The 21,118-nt window shown below is 41.0% G+C and overlaps 1 protein-coding gene across 1 annotated transcript; it reads left to right on the forward strand.

Annotated features, from left to right (window-relative positions):
- Positions 1–897: 897 nt before the first annotated feature.
- Positions 898–13,497, forward strand: GABRA6 (gamma-aminobutyric acid type A receptor subunit alpha6; the record flags this gene model as incomplete). Its single annotated transcript, XM_081135494.1, has 6 exons — positions 898–2,421; positions 2,506–2,588; positions 2,877–3,020; positions 3,431–3,583; positions 4,837–5,096; positions 13,222–13,497. The coding sequence occupies exons 1-6, from the start codon at positions 2,210–2,212 to the stop codon at positions 13,495–13,497; spliced, it is 1,128 nt and encodes a 375-aa protein (XP_080991620.1). The 5' UTR covers positions 898–2,209.
- Between the last annotated feature and the right edge of the window lie 7,621 nt (positions 13,498–21,118).

Genomic DNA, 21,118 nt, shown 5'->3' on the forward strand with positions numbered 1-21,118 from the left:
CATCTGTCCCATTAAAGCCGTCAATTAGTTATTGTTATCATTTTCATTAGCGGTCTCACCTAGTTCTCCTTTTACTTGCATTCCCAAAGTTGACCAGATTAAATTCAAAATAAGGCAAGTGGTGTGACTTTTTAAGGTTGAAAACTCCAGGAGCGTTCTGCTGGGATTACTTTAGGGTGGTTGCAGGTTCTGGCCATGAGAAGGGGCTTTGTTGTAGAGCCATTAAGTTCAGCTCCTCCAACATCACTGGTGATAACTGCCCCCATCCTTCTGGGCTAATTTCAGGTGCTGTCACTGAAGTCAAAACAGACATTTATGTGACCAGTTTTGGGCCCGTGTCAGATGTGGAGATGGTGAGTGAGCTCTGAGTGGGGAGGAACTTTGCTTGGGGGGGGAGCGCCACGACCCAGAGCTAATGATAACGGGCATGGTTACCAAGCACCTTCACGCACACGTGAACTCCTGCTGGGAGGGCACGGCCCTGAGAGCAAATTACTGGCTTGATCTCCTGCACTAAGGGCTCTGCCTGAACACCTGCATCTGAGGGGTTTTATAAGACGGGGTCCCCTCTTCTGTCCACGTGTCATGTATTCATTCGTGCCTGCGAAGTGAAGCTTCTCCTCACCTTTACGAGGTCCTGGTAAACGCATGGAGTAGCAAAACAAAGACAACAGAGGTGCCATGTCACAGTGTACTTGGAATAGCTATGAAACTGAAAACATAGATTTATATGTGCAGTACATCATTTTTAGTATATTTCATTAAAAGAGTGAAGGGAGTCGTTTGTGTCGGGAACAGACCAGTAGGTGTTCCAGGGACTGCTCCAGGTACAGACGGCTGTAGGATTTGTAAAAGGGGATTTATAGTAAGTGGCAGTAAGAACCTGAGCTAGCCTTCTAGACTACAGATTAGAATAGGGTGGCATAGTCCTTAGGTAGCATTTCCCCCTAAAGGTAAAATGTAAATACTAAAACGGAAATAAACATAACTTCTTAAAGAAGTGCCTCATTACATTTTATTAGGGAAATGTAATTTTGCGTAAACAGCTATTAGAAACTTTTTATGGGCTGCTTTTTGAGTTGACAAGAAAATAAAAAGGGAAGAAATATGAGAGGAAGAGAAAGGGGAAAAAATAAAAAGAATATAAGAAGAGGAGGGGAGGGAGGATGACTTTATTCAAGAGAGAAATGTCTTAAGACTGGAGAGAATGGAGAGTCTTCATTAACCAGCATCTTCAATGATTTTACTATCACAGTTTTCACTGAACTACCGACTAACCCACATATAAATAACCGCGACCATATTCTACTGTATTATTTGAAATCTGGGGATATTTGGAACTTTATTATATGCATTTATCTCCTTTTAATTTGTATGATAGAGCCCTGTTATAGCCTGGATCGTCATTATATGAATATATTGTGTGTCAAATTATATTTTTAAAATATAATCACCACTTATGGTAATAGGACTCTTAAAAGAACATATAAAGTCGGCAAAGCAATTACTGGCAATCTTTTGATGTAATTACATTGTTATTTATCATTGACTTTTGCAATGACCCTTATCATAATTCTTAATATTTTTAATGTTATTTCATAAAAGCCACAAAGTAAAACTCATAGTTATTATTATGCAAGCTTTAATGATGCTCTTTTTGAGTATTCATGGTCACATTCGCTTTATGTGCTCTGAGAATGATATAAAATAGTTGTGATGTGCAGCCAGGGTATGCTCGCCAAGGCAAGTTTCCCCTTGGACCTTCACTGAACGGTATCAGGACGCCTGGAGACGCCTTTGAAGGTGAACAGATTGCCAAGGGGAACGGTTAGACTAACTGATGGTAAGGAGGGCAGTGCAAAACCTAAGTGTAAATCTTTCCATGTTTTTCTTCCCTAAATTAAGGATGGGGTAATTGATAGGCTGAAGGATGGAGAGATGGGTGACAGAAAAAAAAGCATGTTGAGGAGGGTCAAGGTTAAGGAGGGAACTTTGTACAACAGCACTATCTTCCATAAGAGTACAAGCTTGGACTTTGAGAAAAAGAACAACTCACTGAAATTATAACTTTCCTCATAGGTTATTGTCATAAAAAGTTGCTTCGTTCCTTAAGTTTCAGGATTGGGTGGGTAAGTTGGTGCATAAACTGTTCTTAATAAACCGTCTCCCCGGCCCGCATGAATATCTGATTTTCCCTTAGGAGTATACCATGGATGTTTTCTTCCGCCAGACTTGGACTGATGAGAGGCTGAAGTTTGGGGGGCCAACTGAGATTCTGAGTTTGAATAACCTGATGGTCAGTAAAATCTGGACACCTGACACTTTTTTCAGGAATGGCAAAAGATCAATTGCTCACAATATGACAACTCCTAATAAACTCTTCAGAATAATGCAGAACGGAACCATTCTATATACCATGAGGTAAGGTTTTCCCAATCCCACATCTTCTGCCCAGCTGATCCGTCCATCGTACTAACTCAGAACCATTCACCCCGATGTCCCCAGGCTTACCATCAATGCCGACTGTCCGATGAGGCTGGTTAACTTTCCTATGGATGGGCACGCTTGCCCACTCAAGTTTGGAAGTTGTAAGTTACAAAAAGCTTCTGAGAGTCAAATAATGCATTCAAAATATGCAATTATTTGGTTTTAATCAGAGACTGGAAAACAAAAGAGAAATATTACTATGACACTCAAAGTGTGACTCCAGGAATATACTTACTTAATCATATCTGTCATAGTCAGAGGTTTTAGTCACCCAGATTAAAGAAAATTCATGTTTGTATTTCCTTTTTATATGCACAAAATTTGCTTTGAAAGAAAAAACTACTGCTAGTCAGGTTCACTATTATGTTCAATGTGTTTTAAAAATTCAGATGCCTACCCCAAAAGTGAAATCATATATACATGGAAAAAAGGACCACTTTACTCAGTCGAAGTTCCAGAAGAATCTTCAAGCCTCCTCCAGTATGATCTGATTGGACAAACAGTATCTAGTGAGACGATTAAATCTAATACAGGTGAGAATTTGACCAATACTTGGATGTCATCCCGAAAGGTGACTCCAGCGTGCATCTTCAAAATACCTCTTTCTTTCTCCTCTGCATTAGCCATCCTCAGATAAGCGTGATGTTTGAAGCGCTGAGTGGCTTTCTTTAAATTAAAGACTTTGCTGCCAGGTGCACATAAAGATTAGAGTATCCTTGGAGTGAGTGGTTTTGTATGTATACGGCACAAAGAACCCCACCCCAAACAATGAGCTGATGTATCTATCATCTGCTGATCAGCGTGTCCGCCAGATGTTAAAATATGCCTTTGGTTGTTTTCTTCCAGCCCATGTTTATTTAAAGACTTGGGCGATTTATCCCCAGCTGTGTTCTTCTTTCACACTGTCAACAGCAATAACACTGATTTCCGTGTCTTCCAACAGGTGAATACGTAATAATGACAGTCTATTTCCACTTGCAACGGAAGATGGGCTACTTCATGATACAGATATACACACCCTGCATCATGACCGTCATTCTTTCCCAGGTGTCCTTCTGGATCAATAAGGAGTCCGTCCCCGCCAGGACCGTCTTTGGTACGCTTCCCTCTTCGGGCTCTTTCCATTCATCCTCCAGCTCTCATGCTTTGGGTGTGTCAGGGAAATATTCGTGCCAGTGCACTTTTTCAGTCCACAAAGGAAACAGACTCCTTTCTCGTTCAGACACATGTATCGTGTAAAAGGGCCCTTATCTTATCACAAGTTGTGTGGTGAATCAACGAAACATTTGCCTCAGTGAGAATTCTGGCTGGTTTCCCGTGACTTTCATATGTCCTATTTAGTAGGTTTTTTTAAAAAAATCTGTATTTGATTTTTCACAGCCAAGGGGAAGCATAAAAGTCAGAAATGGCATGTAAATCCATAAAAACCAAGGCTAAGTTACTGAACCCACTAACATATAAACTGTAGCTCACTTTTATTAGGTTGGACCATAAAAAAATTGCTATTTTTCCAGGTCTAAAATTAGTTAAATACTACCAATTTCCCATGTTTCAACCTAAAGTTTAGTTCCATTTATGATGTTCAGAGTCACTACCAGTTTTGACGAAACAAAATAAAGTAAGAAAAAGAGATGTAACAGAAAACATCATCACTAACAAAATCCATTTTTTCTGAATTTTCATATTACAAATTTAGCAGTTCCTAGGGAAGGCCTAAGTTGAACTGAAATCGCAGATGAATTTTGACTTTTTAGCTTACTATATTAAAATAGATCTTGTTCTGAAGATTATAAAAGAATATCTATAGAATGATGTTGACAGTATTCAAATTACATAAATTCTCCAAGTCATAATTCAAGACAGAAAACTGCTGGCAGATGAACACTGAAATTATTTTCTCATGAGTAGATATTTTACCTTAAAACCAAGCTAGCAATTTAAAAAAATGAAGAACCTAATTTTATGATTATTCATACCAGATAGACTTCTTAAATAGGGTGAAAGATATTATCATCTATAAAAACCAGAAGTTCAGGGTTTTATATCTTTAGTGATAGTTCGCTTTAAGTGTTCTAAAGAAATAAACAACTAAAATTTTCCGTGGCTTAAATTTTACAACAGTTAAGCCAAATCAATTCAAAAACTATGTTTCGAGTTACTACAGTGTGCAGGTCGCTGCACTAGGTGTTGAAGGATACAAAAATGATACCTATGATAATAACTCGGAACAATTATTAAGCAATAGCATGATAACCAAAATTACACCTGGAGAGTGTCTGACCCCCGCCACCGCCGGCCCCTCCGCCCGCTCCGGCCCCGGGCTAACGCCGGCCCGCCCTTTCCGCGCAGGGATCACCACGGTGCTGACCATGACCACGCTGAGCATCAGCGCCCGCCACTCGCTGCCCAAGGTGTCCTACGCGACCGCCATGGACTGGTTCATCGCCGTGTGCTTTGCCTTCGTCTTCTCGGCTCTCATCGAGTTCGCAGCTGTCAACTACTTCACCAACCTCCAGACGCAGAAGGCCAAAAGGAAGGCTCCGGGGGCAGCCTCCCCCGCCGCGGGGACACCCAAGGCCACTGAGCCCGTGGAAGCTGAGATTGTCTTGGTAACAGTTTACTTTACTAATCTATAGAACAGGTCACCCAAACAGCGATCAACAAACAAATTGTCCAAAAGTAGTATTAGCTGAGCGTGAGTTACATAAACCTGGTTCCAAGGCCAACGTTGCAGCCAAGCTCACAGCAAAAAGGCCAACGTTTTAGCCAAGCTCACAGCAAAAAGGCCAACGTTGTAGCCAAGCTCACAGCAAAAAGCCAGGCGACAATCCCGCGTTTCCCGAGGCCGTGACGCCTGGCATTCCTCTGTCACCACCCTCCTGGTACCCGCAGGCCCCACGCTCTCAGGGACAAGCATGTTCTTCTCAGCCTTTACATGTTCGCTTTGGACAGGTTCACTTAAAGCAACTAAGGAGGCTAAAACTAAAATAAAATGTTTTTAAGGAGACTTTGAGGCTTCAGAGCCTGAAGGAAACAAACAGGGGCTCCTAAGGGACAGACACCTTGTATTAGGACCTGCTTGCTGGCTTATTTAATGGGGGCAAGACGTGAGTTGTAGGTTCAGCGAATGCTGAGGCGTGAGCCGAGTTTTCCATTCATGTGAAAACACCGTCATATTCATATTCATTTACTAAGACATGCAATAAATGTGTTTTTTTCCAAAGACTTATGATCAGGGAACAATCCCTATACAGTTAGGTTGAGCTCTGTTGTGGCTAAGCTCTGGTCCCCAAAGGTGTTTTAAATAAGAAGCAGCATTAGTAATTCAAGGGTCATAAATATCTCCTCAAATTTCACTTCCACATATGAGTAAATTCTCCCAACAACTAAGTTGCACAAATTTTTTTAATGGATTATAGAACCGATTGGCAAGTACATGTTTTTAATCTGAGTACAAACCCAAATGGTGGATCCCGAAAAATGGAGAATTTTGCTGTATAAAATTTAGTAATACAGGTACTTTAAACCGAAAATGTCCTTATAACTGATCAATTCTCATGTACATTCCAAATCACGGAACCTCATATGACCCAGCTAATTCTTGGTGAAGTTTTATGATAAGAATTATAAAGCTATGTGCACTTTACTTCTCAGATACCCAGGCATTTATTGGATGAAGAATGATAATTTTGTACTGAAACTTTTCTCTTTGAGAAACTAAGAAACTTGGTTGAGAACTTACATTTCTCAAAGGAATAAAATAAGGCTACCCCTGTGATAAGTGGAAATACATAATTTAAAGATTTTTTTCATGAATTACTCCCCACTTAAAAAAAGCCTTGTGATCCAGTCCAGTGATTTCTGCTTACAAACTGAATACAGAGCATCAGAGAGGAAAATTATTAGCTACTAGTTGGTAAAAAACTAGGAATTGACTTTAAACTCTTGATATCCACAACATTACAGAGGCCCTCCCCTCTCCAACAATTCCTAAATAGTGAAACATCCAATATTTTCAGGATGTAGGTGAGGTCATTCCCAAAATTCTTTCCTTGACTTAATGATTTTTAGAAGAAAAAAAAATAGATATCTTTTAAAAGGTGACAAAAATATAAATTTTGTAACAAAAATATGTTAGACTAAAAATTCAGTCCAAAACACTTGGAAATCACTTTACTCAGAAAATAAATTCCAAATATTTTTGAGAATTATTTTATGTTTGTAAAAATAAGTGATAAGTCATTTGTATTTATATAGGTATATAACTGACACATTGTCCAAAGGTCACATATTAACACACGTTGATAAAGGAAGAATTAATGTTCATCAGAATTCAGTTTAACAATTTGTTACTTGAGAAATAGTAAAAATTAAAAGAGAAATTCATGAAAATCATGGTAAAAATAAATAACTCCAATGATTTTGAACATGCTCATTGATCTGATGCAGAAATAAAAAGAAAGATCAATGTCTTTACTAAACTCTTTTGAAATATATATTACTGAGAGGGATATGGTTTCAGACCCTTGGAGAAATCATAGTTATTGTTCCTATCATCCAATATTTTAAAGGTATAATTTATTAATGAGATGGAATTTAAGATCTCAGGTATTTATATACTCTACCTTCTACAATTCTAAAATAGTAACAGATACTGAGCAGGTCCTCTGGGAAGCCGGATAAAATATTGCATTTAAATAATCTCACGGCACTTTTTTTTTTGCAAGTTGACTTTGTTTTCTTATGAAAAATATATTTCTAAACCTGGCTCTGTCTAAAATATTTTAAGACAATGGAAAGCAGAATTTCATTTCTGAAAGGCTAGGTCAAAGCATAAAAATAAAAAAATTTAAAAATAACAACAATACAAATCTTGTAGATGTCAAAAATAAATATAGGTGATTGCACAGAACATTTACATTTTATTTATTTATGTCAAAACGTGGCAGTTTGCCTTATATAATGTAGCGGAACAAAAATTATACAGCACAATGGTATATTATGATTGCTAGGTCACTTTTTTTCCTTTCAAATACCATGACATTTAAAAACGCCTTTTCCGTTGTAATCAAAACAACATTATTTGAGTAACTTGGACATTGAAATAGCGAGCCGATGGGGAAGGTGAAATGAAATAAGTGCTTGGATATTTCATGTGATTCTAAGTTGTATATTTTAATGAACTCTGCTTTTCACCAGCAACTACTTATAACGTATGTGGAGAGAAGTTTATCACTGATTTTGACCTTAAAATATAATATAATAATGACAAAGAAATTCAGGCATTTAGAATCTAGTGTTCAAACTAGAAGAAACACCTAAAACTAAATCCTTAGAAGTACTCTATAGACTAATAATTATTTTCCTGTGGTTAAGGCACTTGAACTGGAGGCTTCATTGTTTTTTTAGCTTTTGAGAAGGAGTTGTCCACAATTTCTTTTCTGCTTATGTGGTATTTTTCCTATTGACTTTATCTGCTATGCTATCTTGGCGTTAGAGAGTTGCTCCTGCCTTCGTATTTCATAACTCGTGTCTGAGGTGTACTGTTCTGCACGTAAAACCAAGTTCGGACCTTGGTCTCCTGAAAGTTTTGCTAACTTCCCTGTTACTTTCAAAGTTGAAGCCCTCGTTACTTGTCCCTAAGGGAGCCCCCTCCCCTGACCCGCCGACACATCCAACGTGGCTTTTCTCTTTCAGAGGCCCTATGCTCTGGGTAATTTATCTACAAACAAAATTGACCAAAATGTCTTTAGTTGGGACAACAGCTATTCTTTACTCATTCATTTATTCGCTTTTCTTTTCCCCTGCCACCCATTTACTGAGTACCTAGGTATTTGTTGAATTTTTTTAAGTGCTTTTCCGCAGTCGTGGGACGCGGAGGAGACGTTAACGGGTGACGTCAATAGGGCCTGTTCCCTGATGGGGCGTCTTCCGGAGCAGGAAGGGGCAGATCAATGAGCAGGACAAGACGTTGCGATGCAGGCCCTGCTCAGGTGCGTGGTGGCTGAAGGAGAGCCCTCCAAAGCGCCTGCCTCAGCCTGGACCGGGCACCGTCCTGAAAGAGGCGATGCCGGCCTAGCACAGAGGCCTAGCCTGGCCGACAAGCACGAAGGCCGCTGCTGGAGCTTGGGCACGGGGAGGGAAGTAAGACGTATGGCCCGTCTCTGTTCCTTTTCAAGTCTGGAATGTCTGCTGGGCCCTACGAAGCACAGAATGCTGGAAAATGTACTTCCTCTGCTCCAAATATTGGCAAGATTTCTTTGAGTGCCATTACTCAGGAGAATTAAGGGCTGGATTAAGACCACGAGCGATTCTGAGCACCAGAAAGACCACGGTGTCCCTTCTCCGGGCTGTGCCATTGACTTATAGAGAAGGCGGTGTGGACTAGGTGAGGGCTGTAGGTGGTGGGTTCTTTCCCCAAACCTTCTATCAAATCCGGGTAAAATATTCCATTCTTCACCCTCCAAACGTTCCAATATGGTTTCCAGACGTGCCCCTAGCACCACTGACCCACCAGGTTGCTGCCGGTAAGCTGCTTCTCTCTAGAAATTCTGGGTTCTGCTCTGTTTCCAATTCTACCAGCTGCAGCATAAATGCAGGAAAACTTGACAGAGCTCTTACTTTCTCCACAGTGTGATAGTTTAAAAGAATCAGATAGCTTTAAAAAATGTCAAATACTAAATGTTTTCAAAAATATTTCCTTATTTTTGATGCCCGTTTGCTGGTTCTAGAAGCAGTTGCAATGTTAGTCCCTTGAATAATGTAGCCCTGATTAGAATCTCTCTCAAGAGGTGACCCACTGCCCCTCCTCTGTAACATATTAGACTCACTGAACACTGTATCAAAATTGCTCTAAGTCCTTCCCCAATGCCTTATCCCTACATCAAATAATTGATTGTCCTAAAGTCCGGTTTGATTCAAAGTACCTGTGCAATATGGTTACTTAAGACAAAGCTGTGCTCTAAAAATACCCAAAGCAGGATGGCACTCAGCAGCAGGGGAGCCCTGGAAAAATTCAAAACCACAGGTGTTCCACTCAAAACAGTGACAGCCCCAAGCTGAGCCCTCATCTGGACTCTGACAAAAGCCTATTTTACCATCAACCGAAGCTGCTGAGCTTACAATGAGCAGGCAAACGGGGTCTGATGCAAACCTGTAGCTTGAATGGCTTGGAAAATTGGCTTCTTTTCATTTCAGAATTTCAATGTGATTCCTTTAAATTGGCATCCAGTCTCTATACTGCGAATTCCCAATTATCCAGGAGCTGATTATCCAGCCTGTGCCTTAGCCAGGCACCATGCATTTCCTTGAGCATATTTTATTTGCTTCCTGCTAGATATCCCCCAAGTCACCATTAGGCCATGGGATAGTTGTAACTGTAAAGCAGTGATTCTCAATGGTAGGAGGAGGAGGGGTGCTACAGGCATCTTGTGGGTAGAGGACAGGGTACTGCTCTCCATCCCGTGTTATTCAGGACAGTCCCCACAACAAAGACTTATCCTACTCAAAATGTCAATAGCACCGTGATTGACAAACCGTGCTCTAAATCATAAAGCTCATGGGAAGAAACAATAATTGCTGAGTGTGACCTTTAGAATCTGAGAGGGACTGAATTTGGGTGGTGCCAACTATTATTTGTGTGAGCTTCCTGCTCAAGCCTTCATTGGTTCATCTCCAAAATGAAAACTGCATGACGACAATAGATTCCTTCTAGAAATAAGCAAAACAATGCATGCAAAGTGCTGTGCAGTGCTTACCACCAGTAAGCATTTGGATACCGTACCTATAATGTAATGCAAAATAACATACTAACATACAATGTAACATAACCGTAAGACCTTTTGCTCCTTTCTTTTTGCTTGTCTACTGGAAGAAATCTTCAACAATGTTTAGATTTTCAGTCATTTGCTGATTCAGCATATGTTTGTTAAGCGTGTACTATGCTCTGCGCACTGGCTAGGCACTGTGGGGCACTTCTGCATGACAATTACATGCCCTCTACCATTAACGTTAGGAAAGGAGATAAGGCACAACAGAAATAATATTTACAAGGAAGTATGTTTTAATAGCTAAAAGCTGTAGCAGCCAAGCAGGCAAAAGAGCGTACAAAGTGTGCGTGTGTCTATATATAACACAGTCTTTCTCAAGTTCTCAAAGAAAAGAAAGAAAGCACAAAGAAAGTAATAATCGTCCCCAACTTTAAAGATAGTAAATTGAAGCTTAGGGAGAGTCTATGAAATCTACGACAAGTCTAAGTTGTGTAGCCCCTCAGCAGTGTACGTGGGCTCCCAATCTAGGGCTTCTGACTCCCCTGTCCTCTTAATTCTTAAGCAATCCTCCGTAGGGATCGTTCGGGGAAATCAATGTGGAAAGGGGGGAATCCTATTGTAGCGGACCTTTAATTCCAAGCTAATGCCATTGTGATTAAGTTTTTCGTGGTGTTTAGTCTTGAGTGATGTTGGTTAACTCTGGACAAGGAATATCTGGCAGCTTCATTTTATGTGATTTGTCACACTGTGACAATGCCAAGAAATTGAAAAATAATTTTCCTCCTACATCCCTAAAAATGAGGGTGAGGTGAAACCTCTTACATTTTTATGGCAGAGTATGTTTTACAATCACTTTCTCATGTCAATAAACTTTTTAATGCCTGCATTCTTTCTCCCTAAAAAAGAAAAAAAAAACCACAAGCTTCACACAGGCAATGAGTGCTATTAAAAGTCAAGACACATTTAGAAAGACAATCTGCTCTAAAGGCTTGCCCTCTTTCGACTTCATGGTGATCCTTCAAAATTTTACTAGAGTAAAACATTTTAATGGCCCGTACGTCTGGAAGGAGGATACTTCTTTTTTGGAGAATGAAACAGTCACACATTTTTCTGTGTCTGGTAAAGAATATATTAATAAAATATTTACTGAATGAAAAGCCAAATTAGAGGCTGAGAAAAATGCTAAAAGCTCTTGTAAGAGAGGCAGCATTCCTGGAGACGAAAACACCACTACCCTGGTCCTATCCACACAATGTCTGGTGACCCTGGGCACAGCAGTCCTTAGCTGTCACGTATTTTTGATAGAAAGTATCACCGATTTCCTGTCCTAGATCAGCAGGACAAAAAATTATCTTCTACCTCCAAGACCTACGATTTATTTAATTCTGGCCAGAGTGCTTAGCACAATACTGGGCCAACAGATAACAAATAAAGATATTCTTTGCTTGAAATTCACCATGTTCATATCAAACTAGGCTTGACTACACAGTAGATTCCTTTTTGCTTTTGGTAAAGAAACAGATTTTCCAGTGTCCCCGAAAAGCATACTGGTCTTGAACTCTGTATGATGACTTTTTATTTAGATACTCAGTAACAAATCAAACAGCAAAATTCAAGAAGGGGAATTGGAGCAGAGAGCTCTTTGGGTTGTTGTTTCCCGCAGTCCAAATGTCACCACATCGGCGGGTCACTCTGGTCCTGTGGCTCTGCCAGCACACGGAGGTGGCTGCCTCTCCCTGGTGCTGCGGGGTTGCTGGCTAAAGCCGCAGGCGTCTGCCCACGTGAGTAACATGCCCTGCCAGGCAACAGAGTGGTGATTTTGCTGCCAGGGAGGAAACAAGGTGGTTTTACAAGAGCAGGGATAATGGGCAGCTCGGGTTTGAAGGCAGAGACGCAGCGAGGGCAACCCGGCCGCAAGGAGAGAGACAATTACAAGATGCAGATAATAAAAGAGAAGAATCGGAGGAAGGCGCCCTAGTCTCCAACGGCATAACGGGGATCTCAAGCGAACAGAATTAGCGTCTCTGAATGAGGCCAGATACTTTGGGATAAAGGTGAAAACGCTGGGGGATGAAACGAGCACTGAAACTGAGCGGCGGCTTGCGGCCAGCAGTGCGCGGGACGCGCTTCCTCTGCCTGGACGCGGCCTTCCCACCCGCCACCTCATGCGCAAATGTCCCTTTCAGGATTAAAATCGGTCCCCTTAGGATTTCAGAGGAATAGAAATTTTAATGATAGAGAAAAGCATATAACGATTCTGAGGTTAGTAAATGAATCGTCTTTTGGTCGTTTAAGATGGAGGGAAACCGGGGAGAGCTTCTGAATGGGAAGCAGAAGGCTCTCAATAGAGAACTTCCAGCTAAGAGGCAGCGATGCTCCGAGGGATGGAGAGTCATCCTGCCCGATCTGAGGGCACTTACACTCTGTCACGGCCTTTCACACACATGAGCATCTTCATGTGTATGTCTTTAATGTCAGCTGGCCCAAATTATGCATGTATGAGTGTGAAGGTGACGGTGTAGGCTGGGAATGTATCTAGAGGGATGATGCTAATTAACAAGCTGTTATTTTCTTATATTTTCTACATATTCCAAATTGAAGTCCCATCTCATTACCCAAACTCATTGTCCCGTAGGCTTAACCATAACGAGCGGGTGGGTAAGCTTTTGCAACCTGACCCATCTCCTCCAAATCGTACAATGCTCAACAGTTTCTTTAACGCGGAACACGTTGGCATCAATGGCTGATGCTGGGTGAAAGCAAATCTTTTTTTTCTCTTTTAATTTGTTTTACTACTTTCTTGGAAACGTAGCACCATCCAATAGTATAAGAATTTGCTGATATTTTTGTCTTGCATAGTAGTTAAATAGTCAATAAATATCTATCAATAATGAAAAAAAAATGAATCTAAAGAAGTGATCTCTATTCTCTACCTAGGCTGAATACGTATGTCTTTTACCCACAGCATCCTGACTCCAAGTACTATCTGAAGAGAAGAGTCACCTCCCTGACCTTGCCGATAGTCCCGTGCCCTGAGGCCGGCAGAGTCCTCACGAGAGCTCCCATCCTACAGTCCGCGCCGGCCACGCCCCCACCCCTCCCTCCGGCCTTTGGGGGCACCAGTAAAATCGATCAGTACTCTCGGATTCTCTTTCCCGTCGCTTTTGCAGGCTTCAATCTTGTATACTGGATTGTTTATCTCTCCAAAGACCCAATGGAAGTGAGCGGCAGTGTTGCATAGCCTGCGGACAAGACACCCTGCATTATATAAGTTCTCATGTTCTGAATTTAAAAAAAAAAAAAATTGCATTGAGACTTGTGTAGATGCTTTTCCAAACATCAAAACTGAAATTCTGTAACACATAGCTTTTAGTAAGCATATATGAGTCCAAAAGCAATAATATTACTGCTTAAAATTGGAAGTTCAAGGTTGCTGGGTGGTGGGCATACAATGCAATATACAGATCATGTATCGTAGAAATGTACACTTGAAAACTATCTGGTCTTATTAACCAATGTCACCCCAATAAATTTAATAAAAATGTGACTTTTGTGTACACTAGAGAAATTTTTATAAGAGGATAGGATGGATTCAAGGTGAATTTGCCAATCTTAGTTCTTCATTGTTCAATATATTGTCACTGTGAATGGCATATACCACAAAGCAGATAAAGTAAGAAAGGCTGACAATTCCAAAGGTTGCCTTAAAATATGTCTATTTTGGCTTAGTTTTCAAGAGAGCAAAGTATAGTCTAAATATTTATCAGTAGGTGAATAGCGGCATGCTGGAGGCCTTTGTGCTAGTAAAGTGGCTTTCAGTGGCATTGTAAACCTGTATTGAGCTTAGCCATTTGTTCTTAACCTTGCTGTGCTATTTCACCTCGATAAAGTACGGTGTTTGTATATATATGCATTATACATAGATCATAAATTATGTATGCATATGTATATAGCTTTAGTTGGACTGCAATACAGCGTTGCTTTGTCTTGTTAAACCTGCCTTTAAAAATAATGTGCTCACCATAATTCCATGAAGTTATAGGAACAAATAGTGATTATAAGGAAGCCTTGTGGTTATGTCTTGTATTTTCTACCTTTCTGAGTATATCACTAAATAAAACAACAACAAACACGGCTACGTGGATCTTCTAATAAAGCTGGGAGCGGAGTTTCCTTAAGTGCAGGGAAATGAAGTGGTTACCTCTCCGCCAGTGTTAGTGTCCCTGGTGATTCTAACTGACAGAAGATAGGGGAAGGCCAGGCTCGGCCACCTCGCTCTAAGGAAAGACTTGAGTTTGTCTCCAAATAGTTAATCCTTCATCTCCTTTCTGTTTACTCAACACACTTTTGGTTATAAGATGAGTAAGGTCTCAGGATCTAATGTATAACATGGTGACTATAGTTGTAATACTGTATTGTATCATTGACATTTGATAAGAGAGTAGAACTTAAATGTTCTCACCAAAAAAAAAAAAAAAAAAAAAAAAAAGGTCAATATGTGAGGCGATGCATGTGTAGAATAAATTGAATTGACGAGGGGACTCATTCCATAAAGCACATGTGTATCAATCATCCTGTGGGCACTATAAATATCTTGGCATTTTAGTTGTCAATTACACCTCAATAAAGCTGAAAGAAATGAGAGACTCTTCTCCCTTTCTGTCATTCCAGCTCTTCCTGAGTCTACCTCGAGCCATGTTCCCCCGCAGAGCACAGCCTCAGGGCAACAGGAACTGGGAGCGGGAGAAAGCGTGAACGGCAGTCTGTCCCAGTCCATAAACCCCTCATTAGCTGTCCTGGGTCTTAAACATCACTGAGCTCACTCTCAGCTCTAATGCAGAAAGAAATATTTTGGAATTACTACTCTTGATTTTATATAGGAAAATGCAAAACTTCTACAGCCAAACAAATCAAATTTTAATAGAAAGAGCCGTCTACTAAGGGTGAGGAGACTGAGGTCCCCATCCAACTTCCCTATTAATTAACTTCATGACCAAATCTCTTGGTCTCTGGGAGACTTTGTGCTATTTTAATCTATAGAATTAGGGGCTGGATTGGATACCCTCTAAAAGTCCTTTTGTTTTAAATGACTTATATTTGTCTCGTTACAATTTTTTTTTTTTCTATCTAAATTAAGTTAGTCTAATGATACAGGGCCTGCTTCTCTTTTAGAAAGTAGCAGCTCAAAGAAGGAAACCCCACAGCTGGGGCTCAGACCCCCAAGGACAGGGTACCACCTGGCTGACACTGGTATCACAGGTAATCAGAGGAGGGTCTCCTCAGGGCTGAGTCTTAGCCCACTGAGCCCTGCCCACATGCCACTAGTATCTCAGGATGGTGCAGGAAACAACACTTGCACACTTGGGATCCAACACACAGGGAGGAGACTGGCTAAAGCTGATTTCTTTGGGAGGGCACACTGAGGCTGGTTCTGGGAGTGCCAAAACCTGGAGACTGAATTAATTATTGATGCAAGGTGAAGGGTAACATTAAAAAGCAAAGCAAATAACTGAAGGGAGAACATTCCTTTCCCTTTTCATCTGTATTCTGGTCTCTCTGCAGTGCCTCCTACTGGAAGAACCTGACAGATATCCTAGAGGCAGAGAAAAAATGAGAATTACAGTTCCAGCCCCCACATCACAAACTAGAGTATAGAAGGCTGAATATCAAGCTGACAGATAAATGCTTAATAACTGACATAATTCGCCCCTTTGGTTATTCTGTGCCATATATATACTTCTGTACGTATTTATACTGTTTCACAAGAATAAGATGAAACTATCCTTCACATTAACAAAAATGCTCTCATCATTTATCCGAAAAGGAGATACAATATACCAACAATCATTGTATCCCTAAGCAACTAGCATAGCATACATTTCTGAGTGATGACATTTAATCTTCAATAAAATTACAGTACCACCTGAATATTTTGTTTCCCAAAACTCAATTGTAAACCTATGATGAAAACACCTTTATATAAAATAGTAAGGGGATAGGAGAAGGGAGGTCAAAAGAAAGTATTCAAGATATACAAGTATCTAATATGTCTAAATATCCATGTGATCTTTATGGATAGATAGAGCTATATCTATCTCTAAGAAAATAATAGCAAGCAAGGAAAAAATGTGCACAGCTTCTATAGTGCCCATTTCTATAATCAGTTACATGATTGTAGCTGATATAAATAGCTTTCTCCTGCTATTCTTTTTCTCAGTCAGCATCTCAGCTAGCTGATTTGGAATTCTTCACCTGACAGAATGACTGAAGACTTACAGGATAATCCAGGAAGGTAGGTTGTTTCCGCTGCTTAGAAAGTCTTAGGAAGTCTTGGAGTTCTCAGATTCTCAGCATTGTCGAAGTCCACTCAGATGTCACCATTAATGTCCTTCCTCGTGAGAGTCATAGCAAGTGTAAGGTTTTTATTTATAATTTTACAATCAGCATGATTGAAATATGCCTCTATTTTTTTATGAGAAGCCGGCCCCACAGCTTTAAGAAATAAGGAATTCTTTTAAAATTGCCATAAAAGCTCTTTTATTCTCTATTACTTGAACTGAGAATTAAAAGCCATGGACTTGCATTTTTCTGTCTGTAGATTCTCCAGGGCAGTCAGAAGAGGTCATCTCACCCACAGGTCTTGTAGTCATCATAACTACTATAAAAATTAAGGGTTGAAGACCCTTGGTTCCCGGGGCATTTCATTACAATCAACAAGAAGCAATAATTTTAATTACATGTGATGTGACTTCATATTATGAATTACCAATATCTCATTTCCCATTGGAAAGGACATAAGTGTTTATTAAAGGGCATGGACATGACCAAATAAATCTCAGAATCTTCTGGTAGCAAGTACAGTTCAGATAAAGAAACAGCTACTCTCCTTAGGGGTTGGGAGGGAAAAGACGGCACTGGGGTAATCATCTTGGGGAAGGTTCCCAAGGCGCTGGGGCCCAGGCATTTCAAGAGGGGACAATGCCCGGGGCATGATAAGGCTGGTTCTGGGAATGCAGTAAGAAGCTGGGGGCTGAACCCAGTGCTGCTTGTGGAGTGGAGGGTCATTACCAGGACAGTCCTTACACAAGAACAGCCTCAGGATGGAAGGAGGTGTTCCTTCTGTGTTCCTTCTGCCTCGTCTCCCCATAGTGCTTCCTATTCTCAGAACTGAGTAGGAAGCATCTTAAAAAGAGAAATAAAAGCTGTGGAGTTTAGCACCAGTGTGATAAAGTACAGAAGGGTGGATTTCTAAGTAGGAGACAACAGCTCAAACAGGAACACAGAGAGGGACCTAAATTATTCTGGTGTCAGCTTCAGCTCCTTAAAATGCTTCCGTAACGGTGGGGAAGAAATACAGGAGCAGGGAGACTTGTCAGAAAGCACTTATTGGTAAAATCCCATGTCCATAAGTTATCATCAAATGAGTTTACGTATGTAACTTGCCTAGAACAGTGTCTGGCACATACAAGGTGCCAGAATAAGTTATTGTCTATAGTACGAGTGTGGTCATCATTAAATCATCTTACGATCTGCTAGTATTAGGCGTTAATACACAATTGGTAAAATTAAGGTTAAAAGCATTTCCTGTCAGTTCTAAGAAATATGTAATTATGAATTTGCTTACAACAAATATAAGCTGGTGCAAAAGTAAAACATGTGCTATCACATCAAAAATAAAAGAAAACCACAGATCACTGTTGGAAATTTGAATGATGCACGGTGACAGTCACCCAAAGGGCACATCTGCAAAGAGCTTCCCATAAAGTTTGGTTATTAAATTACGCGTTAGAGTTCAATAATGGCCTTCTCCCTGTGATTTCGGCAGTATTACAATGGGGTAAAGACGGACTATTCAATAAATGGTGTTGGAAAAATTAGACAGAAACATGCAAAAAAAATTAAGCTATACCACCTTCTTACACCGTACATAAGAATAAACTAAAAATGGATTGAAGATTTAAATGTAAGACTCGAAACCGTAAAAATCCTAGAAGAAAACACTGGCGGTAAAATCTCTGACATTTTTCTCAGCGATATTTCTGACATATCCCCGCAAGCAAGGGAAACAAAAGACAACATAAACAAATGGGACTGCATCAAACTAAAAAGTTTTCGCACAGCAAAGGAAACCATCAACAAAATGAAAAGACAACTTACTAAAGGGGAGAAGATATTCACCAAGGATGCATCGGATAAGCGGTTAATAGCCAAAGTTTATAAAGCACTCAGGCAACTCAGTGCCCTACAAACAAACAATCCTTTTAACAAGTATGCAGAGGACCTGAGTAGGTGCTTCTCCAAAGAGGACATGCAGACGGCCAGTCGACACAGAAAAAGATGCTCAGCATCACTAATCATCAGAGATGCAAATTAAAACTACAAGAGCATCACCTCACACCTGCCAGAATGGCTCTCAGCCATAGATCAGCAAACAAGTGCTGGCGAGGGCGTGGGGAAAGGGGGACCCGGTGCCGGCGAGGGCGTGGGGAAAGGGGGACCCGGTGCCGGCGAGGGCGTGGGGAAAGGGAGACCCGGCGCCGGCGAGGGCGTGGGGAAAGGGAGACCCGGTGCCGGCGAGGGTGTGGGGAAAGGGGGACCCGGTGCCGGCGAGGGTGTGGGGAAAGGGAGACCCGGTGCACTGCTGGTGGAATGCAGACTGGGGCAGCCACTAAGGAAACAGTGTGGAGTTTCCTCAAACATTTAAAATGGAACTTCCGAGCTCATATAACTTGCTCACAGTCAGCGAAGAAAAGCAGAGTCAGAATCTGAATCTGGGCCGCCTTGTGTCTGACCCAGGATGCTTCTGTCGCTTCCCTCCCTCGGGTGTGAGGAAGGGCCTAGGATGCTGAGCAGCACTGCGCCAGTCAATGCGAGGCCTCTGCATACGCTGATGAGTCTGCGGCAATGGCCTCTTACCAACCAGTTCTCCTCAGGGATCAGGCATCTCTTCCCCTGTTTATCAGTGTACTCTGGATGTTAAGAGGCAATATTTAGTCTAGAATAGCTGAGGGGGGAGCGCTCTTGCCATTGCCACACAGATAATCCAAGGGAGTCAATTATCCAACATGTGCGTTTTCTTATCTTTGCCTCTTTCTAGTGATCGTCCAACTCTGTCTCTTTGCTCGCTGTTAGTCGTAAGAACGTGCTCAGATAAAGCCGTTAGGAAATTCATTAGCAGGCCACCTGGAAATCACCTGGACAAAGAGAGAAGCACTGATGATACGTGTGCACAAATGGTCTACGAGTTCAGTATCATCCTCTTCACTGCCAGGCCCCAACGTTCTCATTTGTAAAATACAGGTGCCAGAATTCCTTACTAAGTTCACGAGAATCAGAATTTAAACGCAGAGATCCCCCACCAGTGTGCCTGGTGTAGATCTGGAGATCAACAAACCAAGCCTATTGTAAAGAGCAATTGGGATGAAGGTGGTTGTTTTTTGTTTGTTTTTAATCCACAGAATAATCAATGTCAAAGAAAGTGTGGCTCATTCTCCACCTATTAAGCAAATATTTAATTCCTATCAAGTGTGGCCATCAAGCGTAAGAGAGGGCCTATGTAGACAGACAGAACTATTCAGAACGCACAAATTTAGCAGGCACGGTGGCCGTAAATTACAGGCGTCCAAGTCTCTACTGTACGGAGACCGGTTTCTCCTTCAATACGTGTTGTATCTATGGCTTTCCGTACTTTCTCTTTTCCCGAATTTGTTTCCCATTATTAATCTGAAGGACAAACTTCCCTCGTTCATACTGAGCACTTGCAACGTGCCAGAGATGTACTAAAATAAAACAGATAATATATACCCTACGCCCTCACGAAACTCAGCCTACTGAGGAGAGAGAAACCTCAACAGACCGTGAGAGGCTGGGGCAGGGAGTGCTGGTGGGTGTTTACAGCACCACACGGCAGCAATGAGGCAGGCATGGGAAGCGAGCGCCACGCTCTGCCAGGGGCATTAAGAATTACGAGGACGGAAATCTTTGCCAAATTGGCTCCCTCTCTAAATTTTTTCATTTTGTTTCTCAGTGGGAACTGCTGTAACGGAAGATAAGAAATACGGAGGGAAACCCAGAAATACCCATACCTGATGCCCATGCAGTTCTTCATCCACGGCCGAGTCCCGGGAGGAAGAAGGAGAAGGCGTCAGAAAACAGAGTCAAAGAAAATTCTTTCTAATAATAATAATAAAAAAGAATCCATCTAGAAGCTCTTAGGACCAAAAACAAACAAACAAACAAAAAGCACATTTGTTCATCTCTTTGTCACTTCCATCCCTCCTGTTTTATTTTCAGTATATCAAGTGCATTGCACACATTGCTTTACTTAACACTAGTAGTTCAATGAATTAGACATTAACAATTCGGTTACAAAACTGCAAAAAAATAAAAAACAAGGCCTAGGATTTGGACAGGTCCACAGAGCTGTTTAGTGGTCGTCAGTAGTCAAATTCGGATGTTCTCTAAATACTTCCATTAACTCTCCCTCCTACACAGCTTCCAGACACTGAGAAATGAGAGAGCCGGAGCCCGTTATTACCAGGATCTTGACCAAATCTATAACTCTGTTAATACCAAACATTGTTTAAAGGTTCCTAATTTTATTTCTACCTTATCTATGATTCACTCGTTCGATGACAATAAGTGAGACCGAGTTAGATGTATGCTTCATACACACAAACGTAACTTTGTGCGTACATTTGAATAAATTTGAGAAGGTTTTAGAGCATTGGGGTTGCAAAGAGCTCTTCATTGTTTCTACTGGCATTTTCAGTTTAATGGATACTGTTACCAAACATGACAACAGTCCTATTTTGAATTTTATATTGTATGTAAGAAATTTAAATATTGACAAGGCCTTTTAT

The sequence above is a fragment of the Miniopterus schreibersii genome, assembly GCF_964146895.1.
Source record: "Miniopterus schreibersii genome assembly, chromosome: 4".
In the NCBI taxonomy this organism is placed as follows: domain Eukaryota; kingdom Metazoa; phylum Chordata; class Mammalia; order Chiroptera; family Miniopteridae; genus Miniopterus; species Miniopterus schreibersii.